This window comes from Anneissia japonica, unplaced genomic scaffold, assembly GCF_011630105.1.
Source record: "Anneissia japonica isolate Jap-2015-1 unplaced genomic scaffold, ASM1163010v1 scaffold287767_len825999_cov190, whole genome shotgun sequence".
NCBI classification, from domain to species: domain Eukaryota; kingdom Metazoa; phylum Echinodermata; class Crinoidea; order Comatulida; family Comatulidae; genus Anneissia; species Anneissia japonica.
Genome location: NW_022707033.1, coordinates 313,593 through 323,981, shown reverse-complemented (window position 1 = coordinate 323,981; position 10,389 = coordinate 313,593). Strand labels below are relative to the sequence as shown.

The following is a 10,389-nucleotide window of genomic DNA, read 5'->3' as shown; positions in this document are numbered from 1 at the left end:
GGATGCTTAGTTTATTTTGTCATTCTGATCGGATTTTCTCTACTGTTCCATTTTAATTTTAATTTTAAATTGTTTTGCATTATATCTGTCTCTTATACACATCTAGATGTGTATAAGAGACAGGTATTTACCTTTCGTTGACGATTTATATATAATTAACAGTGTTAACGGCTATATAATGTGCCTTATTAATTCTACTGGCACTCTCTATAGGCATAGGCCATCATCAGATACCGTATATGTTTCTGATCGGGATTTTAGTACAGCATTGAGGCTTATTTGTTATTTTTCATCTTCCACTGACAGTAAGATACAATAAACAGTAAAAAATAATGAAACCTATATGTGAAGAGAACAGAACAGGCGATAAACACCTCTATACATTTACAAAGCTGCCGCGGTATACTACCGAAGATAAATCTAATTCAATCTAAATAATGGTGATGATTATGGAATCATCTGATCGTTTTTAACGGTACAGCATAATGCATTAAGGAACGACAACAGAAAGTTCATTAGAAATAATATTCATTCCCGACCAACGACGGTATTTGTGAGACAAAAAGTCTAATAATACCAAAATCGAAAAGCTTGTCAATTCAATCGAAACTTCTTCCTATCAAGATGTCAGGAAAAAAAAACCCAGAATCTTTGCCAAGTGCTCATGGAATACGGAAATAACAATTTAAAAACATGATAATCAACCATGAACGTAATTGGCATTAGTAAGTGCAACTTTGACAAAAATATTGAAATGAAAACAATATTATACCATAGAGAAATGATTATACAAACCTTTCTCTTCTGTACTTTCAACTGAATAGCACTTTTCACCAGACCGTTTATGAATACTTTATGCCCTGCTTGGTTGATACTTGTTGGGTGTTTCATGACACAGATATGTTAGGCGTAACTACTGTTGACTTTAGAGTGTGTTAAAAGTCTAGTCGGAGCAACCATGTCCCGCACTCTTCTAACAATATTTTTTTTTGTTTTTAAAATAATTATGCTCCGTTTCATAAAACCGTAAGTGGATTATAACGTAATACAGTACGTCTATTTTGTAAGAATTTATGCTTCTGTTACAAATCCTTCCGCACTTCTGAGAATAACACTCCGATCCACAATAACTGGCACACAACAAACTTTAAGAAGCCGGAGGTTTCTTTGAAAATGAAAGCGATGACCGCTTCTTTGAGTGTGGTCAGTCGGCTTAAATGTGAAGGTTATTGGCGATTGAAAAGTGATGAACTTTGATTCTGATTGGACACGGGTTTAGGCTTAATCTTGTCTCATTCTGACAATCTGGTCATGGTCAGGTCTTAAGATATCAATTTATTTTTCTTAAAACTCTTTTTACCAAAAATAAGGACGTAGAATTGCAATTTTTATTACGAATTAAGTCGGATTTAACGTTTCATTCGTCTTTTTCTAATTTCTGCCACAAAATAATAACAATAGTTAGTATGGAATGTTATTAATAATTTTATCATATATACACATGTATGTATGCATTTATGCATCAAGATATCAATTCGTGACTTTTACTTAGATGAAGAATATATTATATTCGAGCACTGTCTCTTCCGTTACTGTATTTGAATAGGCCTATGAATTTGATTGATGTTTGTCTGAATTTATTTTTTGTAGCTTTGTATGAGGGCTAACATAAAGCTTTTAGGGCTGGCTACTCGGGAAATAATGACATATTATATATATATATATATATATCTGTCTCTTATACACATCTAGATGTGTATAAGAGACAGCCTAAAAGCTTTATGTTAGCCCTCATACAAAGCTACAAAAAATAAATTCAGACAAACATCAATCAAATTCATAGGCCTATTCAAATACAGTAACGGAAGAGACAGTGCTCGAATATAATATATTCTTCATCTAAGTAAAAGTCACGAATTGATATCTTGATGCTGTACCTGCCCCATTATTTGCTGTCAAAATATGGCATTTTAAATGTGGACAATCAAATAGATAAACTGTAGACACAAGGTAAAAGTAGTGGTTGATATTAATAACAATATCTGTTGTCGATAAGCCAAGTACAGCAATATTCGATTGATACGACTAACTTGCTTCCGGCTATTAAGGATAACAATGAAATGATGATTTCAGTGAATCCTTGGAAAGCCTCATTACAATTCGGAAAATGTCGAAACAATACGGAAAATGTCGAAACAATTCGACTTTAAACGTAACTCTCTCAGAACTGACGTATTCTTTTTGACTTTTATTTACTTTCACATATTTTTGCTGATTAATTGTAAGAGTGTAAACACCCTAGCAGGTGTAACAAACTTTCTTCATATTACAATTTTCTGCATAATATTACATCTCATTAAAATGTTATTGTTCATAGCCTTATGTTCTGATTTTTGTTAATGTTGTCAGACGAAGCGGAGAGAGGGAGTGAAATTCATCCTTCAGCGGGAGGGGTAAAGAGAGGAACCTCCACCCCTGTCGGACGTTTGTCGGACGCCACTCGTCATTTTAAATATTTTTTATGCAACCAAAGCTACTGCAGACCTATATGTATAGTATACTTCCTATTGCACAAGTTTAGCACTGAAAACCATAAAACCTTTTCCTTCGGACCCCACCCATGGAGTCCCTGCTGCCGGACTTCTGGAGATACAACTGTATTCGCCTTTCCAAGTCTTTTTATTTTTTTTTATTACCGGTAATTTCGGATAGCATTCAAAGCGGTTGGAGTGCTTTAGTAATGTGCTTACGTAACAATCGCTATGCAGGCCCTAGGTTTCCTAATAGTATTATATGTAAACGAATCGAATGAATTCTCAGGCTGTGTTTTTATGTTGTGGGAATGTGACCTGTCTATTTTCAAATTTGAAATGGTTTTGAGATGCAGGTTATATCTGTTCGCTCTTTTGTTGGGGAAACTAAAGCCATAATTAATAGGCCAGCTTACTGTATCGAAATTGGCTTCCAATATTAGGCCTATATTCTGATATATTAACCGTGTATGGCCGACTCGTGGATTATGTGTACGCAGGCGGGCGGGCGTTAATTTGACTAAGCTCTACATTAACGAATTAATATAGCAGAACCCATGGTCTTTAGGCCTAAAATGTGAACATGTAAATAGACAAATTTACAGTACATCGTGCAACCACTTTAAAGATACAACAAATCGCTTCCTCACAAATCAGGTTGGCATTGAAAGTGTGTGTAGCCACGTGCCAATTGGCAAGCACACTCACTCATTTCCGTCACTTTGGATTTCCCTGAGGAGAGGTAAAGAGGTGTTAGGAGTGGGATTTCGTGAGCACTGTAAACCCACACAAGGCCTGTTCGAAGAGCTGTCTTTGGGATTTTGTAGCCACAAATAATGCTATTCGTTTCTACATATATGAATCTCATAAAATATTTAAAAACATCATTCTGCACTGATTAGGTTTATCACATGGAATTATGGTAAGTAGGTCCTCAACCTGAACCTGGAGTATATCTGTTTTTATTATGCCTATTTAGGTCAAGCGTTTCAATATCCGGCCCCTAGGCGGCGCATTCAGTGGTTCAATGGCGGTTTGTTGAGTTCGAGCGAACTCTTTGATGAAAATCAATAGTGAACCCCACCCCCCACACACACACACACAATTAAGCTTTTGATGTTATTGTTTTAGGAAAGGAAGGCTCCTCTCCCTTCTTTATTGTCGGCCACTGCTTTTTCGATTCAATCATGTCGTCCTTAGAGATGTCTGACCGCCCTTCTTTTAAAAACTGTGGTACTATAAATGCCGAAAACTCTCAAAAGGTAATATATATATATATATATATGCTGTCTCTTATACACATCTAGATGTGTATAAGAGACAGGAGTCGGCCGTAATTTAAGGTGACCCTGGGCCGGCCTAATAAGTGTGATTGGGCTTTAAGAGGGCAGCTTAGCTTCATATGATAACTTAGTACTGTATCTCAGAAAAAAATTGGAGGGTCTTACATTCCTGATGAGTACAATACATTTTATCAAACAATCTAATAGCTGTCTCTTATACACATCTAGATGTGTATAAGAGACAGGTGTGAAGGGCGCCATGGGGGCGTATGAACCCAGACAATATATAAAACAGTGCTCGAATGGGAACATGTAATAATAATCAAGCAGTAGCTCATAAACGAAAACGAAAAGTTCCTTTATTTCATTTGATTAAAAATGGTGATACCTCTGGCTATCAGGACAAGTTTCATATCCATTAGAACAGGGATAGGCAAAGACCTAAAATCCCAGGCACTTTCTCTCGAATACAACTTCACAGAAACGCTCATACATAGTGGAACTGTGGTTAATAGAAAAGCTTGTAGAGCTGTCTCTTATACACATCTAGATGTGACATACATACATACATACATGTGTATGCCTAATCATAATGAATAGGTATTCATATATAAATATTAGGCCTATTAACTAAAGCCAAGTAGAATGATAATTAAAATAGTACCGGTATTATATAATGTAATTATATCAATAGGCCTATTATAGATATTATGGTACAATATATATATAATACATATATATGTGCCTAGTCATAATTAATAGGTAATCATATATAAATAATATTAACTAAAGCCAAGAACAATGATAATAAAATAGTATTGTATATAATTATATCAATAGGCCTATTATTATAATAATTTATTATTATTAATGTTATCATTATGATATTACTTTATATTTGATATACTTTTTGATTATTGTAGGAACTATGTATGTAATGATAATAACAGTAATGATATGATAGTAAAAGTCGAATACCGTAACAATAACAGTGACAATAGCAATAACAGCAACAACTGAGCAATAACAAAAACAATATTGTTTGGAAGGTTTCTATGCAAACAATATTAATGAACGCCATGCCGCTGCGGTAAATCACTGAGTTCTGAAACTGCTTGTCTTGATCTCAAAGTTTTTTGTTATCAATTAAAGCATAATGAGAATAACAGAAATAATAATAGTAAATAATACTGCTGTTTTGATATGTGTGCGTGAAGTCTGCGTGCTGTCGCGCGCCACTTAAAGTCTATAGACGAATTTGTAGATGTAAGTAAGCCTACAACGTGTGTGATTGATGAGACTATAAATATATAGGCCTATCATTTTATTGCATCATCACCATCGAAGAAGTGATCACGTTGTGTTGTCTCATCTCGTTAGCAATTCGACATTGCCCGCAAAATTACGGTACTTTGCATAAACGTTCTGATTCTAATTATTGTTTCACCATCGTCTGATAAGTAGACCGCACTTCACTTCATATACATATTAGAGATAAATTGTCATTGTTATCATAGGCGTACGGTATGGTACCGGTATGTCATGCGCATTACATCATTGATACTATGCTCATTACATCACCGCAGACACCATTGCTACCAACTGTTTGTAATAGGCATATTATGGCTTTAGTTTCCCCAACAAAAGAGCGAATAGATATCCAGCAACTCAAACCCATTTAAAATTTGAAAATTCTGTAGGTAGGATACATTCCCACAACATAACAACAACAGCATGAGAATTCATTCGATTCGATAATATTAGGAAATCTAGGGTCAATAATTCAATCAATCAAAAGTACGCCTAAAATATAATGATTTGATGTATGTTAATATCATTTCATAAGCTTTGGGTATCAGTTAAAAACCTTGGTCCGTGAACCCTTGAAATCCTAATTGAACATTTAGCAGACGTTGCGTTGTTTCTCCTTTTTTTTATTTGATTATGTAGTTGCATCACGCAATAATGCATTTCGCAACCTAAAGCAAACTGTAGTGCTCAGACGCACCCTCGGACAGCAGTGCCATCACTAACAAATGTAACAAAAAAAAATATCATGACAGACACGGCAACGGCAGCACATCATCAATCAAACAGATGCTCTTCTGACCAATTAACATTGACTTTTATGGCACGTGATCACTCTTGATAGTAACATACGCGTTGAGAAGTATGTTATACAAATTGAAAAAGACATACGGTTTTAATGTACACGCATGTTTTCATTATAGGGCCGAGAGTCAAGTATTAAAATAAATGATGATATTCTGCGTTTCTTATGGTAATTCCCGGGCGAAGGGCATTGGGTTTAACAAATTACATGGGCTAAGTATACATAATGCTCACGTGTAATAAAAAAAAAAAAGAAAAAAAAACGATGACTAACTGAAAACAGGACAATGCGGTAACTTGAATTAGGCCTATCTTGATGCAATATAATATTTGAGATAAGTTATTGTGCAATATTTTTCTATTCTGTGCCCAGTGTGAAGGGCGCCATGGGGGCGTATGAACCCAGACAATATATAAAACAGTGCTCGAATGGGAACATGTAATAATAATCAAGCAGTAGCTCATAAACGAAAACGAAAAGTTCCTTTATTTCATTTGATTAAAAATGGTGATACCTCTGGCTATCAGGACAAGTTTCATATCCATTAGAACAGGGATAGGCAAAGACCTAAAATCCCAGGCACTTTCTCTCGAATACAACTTCACAGAAACGCTCATACATAGTGGAACTGTGGTTAATAGAAAAGCTTGTAGAGTAGGTCGCAGCTGGGAAATCATATACGGTAGTATCAATTCAATTCTTTACAATTCTACAGCAAAACAACAACAACAACAACAATTACTACCGTAATGCATAATAACGATAATGATAATTATGTGACACTGATCATGATCACGATAATAATAATATATTATATAATTATATAATATGGAAATCGATAATAAATGTTTTTATTACAGTACATAAATAATAAATAAAATAAATTACAATTATATTTTATAACGATGATATAATAATACCGTAATTATTAATTTAATATTTAGTTATCGTATTTTCAGAAAATTATTATTATTAGTATTAATACTATTTTTATCATTATATAATAAATTGATAAGACCTACTATTAATAAATGCAAAATTTACATTTAACGAAGGTTAGATGTGTATAAGAGACAGGTAAAGGCCAACTCAGACAGCGTCGGCCGACGCAGCCCGACCCGATTTATCGTCGGGGACAGTCTTAAGCCGTCGTGAGAAATATTAAACACGTTTAATATTCTACTACGCGACTGCCCCCGACGCATCTGCGTTCAACTCACACAGACCCGACGCGACAACAAATCGTATGCGTATGAACCCAGACAACAAAGTCAAGGTAAAGAAAAACAATAATTGTAAATATTTTAACTGATGCTAAAGAAAGAAAACGAAAGATTGACAAGGAATAAGAAAGAATACGAAACATTGGAAAGGAATAAGAAAGAAAACAACTGAAGAAAAGAAGGAAAACAAACAAATTGAAAGAAACTGAAAGGTATAGAATGGAAGGAAAGATTGAAATAAATTACAATACTAGAAAGAAAATGAAAGATTAAAAATGAATAAGAAAGAAAACGAATAGATTGAAAAGTATTAAGAAAGGAAACGAAAGATTGGAAAGTAATAAGAAAGAAAACGAAAGGTTAAAAAGGAATAAGAAAGAAAAATGAATAGAAAGAAAATGAACTGAAGAAGGGAAGGAATAAGAAAGAATAGAAAGAAAGTATATAGAAATTAAATGCAAGGCTAAAAAGGGATAGAACTAAAAAGAAAAGAGGAATACAAGGTATAGTAATAAAAGCAAGAAACAAGTATAGAATAGATAGAATGAATAAAATTGAGATAAATGTAAAAGTAAGTACATAATTGCAATTAAATATTTTGTTAGTAAATATATTTATTTATAACTGCAACTATAACTTTATTATTCAATACTTTTTACTTGTTAATTTCAACTTTTGGGTATATTAGGCCTATTGTTTGCATTCGCAATAGTTACACATTTGAAATTCATTTGGATAATGTTATTTTTAGGTCACCCGACAGTAATTTTCTGTTTTAAGTTTATTATAAATTGTTTTTAAACAGTCAAAAGATTGACACAATTATGTTGTGGTAAACGGCAACAGAAAAATAATAGTCATATGGATTTCAGAATATTCATTGTGGTGGGCCTATAATAAAATATTGTTCTAATGAGTATTCACCTAAAAATTAAGTCGTCAGACCTGTTAAAATATCAACTGTCTGAAATTAGCACATTTTGAATTGTTTTTGCAAACCTGTTTGGGACCCAACGCGAAAGTTTGGCGACGACCCATTTTTTGGTTACGACCCATAATTTAGGCACCGTGACACGAGTCAGATGTGCACACTGGGCCTCCATTTTATGTCCTTGGCAACAGAAAAATAATAGTCATATGGATTTCAGAATATTCATTGTGGTGGGCCTATAATAAAATATTGTTCTAATGAGTATTCACCTAAAAATTAAGTCGTCAGACCTGTTAAAATATCAACTGTCTGAAATTAGCACATTTTGAATTGTTTTTGCAAACCTGTTTGGGACCCAACGCAAAAGTTTGGCGACGACCCATTTTTTTGGTTACGACCCATAATTTAGGCACACGAGTCAGATGTGCACACTGGGCCTCCATTTTATGTCCTTATTCGAGAAAACTTGGTTCTGCCGATGCTAAGGCTGTAATTAGCGGCGCCCCTGCCTTACCGCTCGGCCACTCGACTCGCCTATATTCTGTGCCCAGTGTGAAGGGCGCCATGGGGGCGTATGAACTATATATATATATAAAACAGTGCTCGAATGGGAACATGTAATAATAATCAAGCAGTAGCTCATAAACGAAAAGTTCCTTTATTTCATTTGATTAAAAATGGTGATACCTCTGGCTATCAAGATAAGTTTCATATCCATTAGAACAGGGAGACCTACTTTATAGGATAGGTAAAGACCTAAAATCCCAGGCACTTTCTCTCGAATACAACTTCACAGAAACGCTCATACATAGTGGAACTGTGGTTAATAGAAAAGCTTGTAGAGTAGGTCGCAGCTGGGAAATCATATACGGTAGTATCAATTCAATTCTTTACAATTCTACAGCAAAACAACAACAACAATTACTACCGTAATGCATAATAACGATAATGATAATTATGTGACACTGATCATGATCACGATAATAATAATATATTATATAATTATATAATATGGAAATCGATAATAAATGTTTGTATTACAGTACATAAATAATAAATAAAATAAATTACAATTATATTTTATAACGATAATATAATAATACCGTAATTATTAATTTAATATTTAGTTATCGTATTTTCAGAAAATTATTATTATTAGTATTAATACTATTTTTATCATTATATAATAAATTGATAAGACCTACTATTAATAAATGCATTTAGATTGTTATCGGTACTTCTTGGTATAATAAATTGTAAAGGCCAACTCAGACAGCGTCGGCCGACGCAGCCCGACCCGATTTATCGTCGGGGACAGTCTTAAGCCGTCGTGAGAAATATTAAACACGTTTAATATTCTACTACTCGACTGCCCCCGACGCATCTGCGTTCAACTCACACAGACCCGACGCGACAACAAATCGCGTCGGGCTGCGTCGGCCGACGCTGTATGAGTTGGCCTTAATTGTTTATAAGATTCAGAACGAATACAGTATGTTTATGCAAAAGCCTAACAAGAAGCCTACTCTGTATTAAAAATAGACTACTTATAGTGTCGACCTCAAATAATACTACGGTTCATGGAAACCGAATACAATAATAGTGCACAATGAAACAAAAACCAACTTAATACACATAATGGAGTTACGTGTGGAAACCGTCACCATTATTTTCTAATAGCGGCAAACGACGAACACCATAAACAAGGAAGAAAATTACACGGAAAGTCTAACAAATAAAAGAAAAATAAGATCAATATGATAATTTCAAAGACAACAATACTGAAAATTGACCTATTTCAAATACACAGTCACATAAAATGGAACTGTTTTCCTAAGATAAAACATGGAGTAGGCCTATAATTCATGGATAAATTGCTCTACAGAATCCTTCAATAACGATGATCTTGTTGCCTTGGTGGTATGTATTTCAATGTTTATATTTAAACAAAGTAAATGTGTCACAGAAATTTATAAAAAATTATAATACTATAACTAGTATGAAAGCTCTGTAACATGAAATATTAAATATATATATATATACATATATATATATATATATGTATATATATATATAAATGTATATAACTTGTCACCGAACATTTATTTTGTCATCCAATCAACTGATTGTATATTTTACTTGGTTCTGATTGGTTTACTCACTTTAACACTGATAAAGATAGCAGTAGCTCCCAAAATATCCGATCTAATTTAATATATTTTAATAAATTAGTGTGCTCCGCAGCTCAACCTCCAATGATTGCACATCGTCTTTTCATAGATATACAGTATTTTATTTTACTTGAAGC

At 33.8% G+C, this 10,389-nt stretch overlaps 1 protein-coding gene across 1 annotated transcript in view; it reads right to left on the bottom strand.

Moving 5' to 3' along the window:
- The window catches only part of LOC117106312 (nuclear factor interleukin-3-regulated protein-like), a 17,555-nt gene extending 16,447 nt beyond the window's left edge, over positions 1-1,108 (bottom strand). Inside the window, exon 1 of the mRNA XM_033247680.1 lies at positions 796-1,108. Coding sequence (XP_033103571.1) covers positions 796-891 — 96 coding nt within the window. The 5' untranslated portion in view covers positions 892-1,108. The remainder of the gene's footprint in view (positions 1-795) is intronic.
- Positions 1,109-10,389: the final 9,281 nt, after the last annotated feature.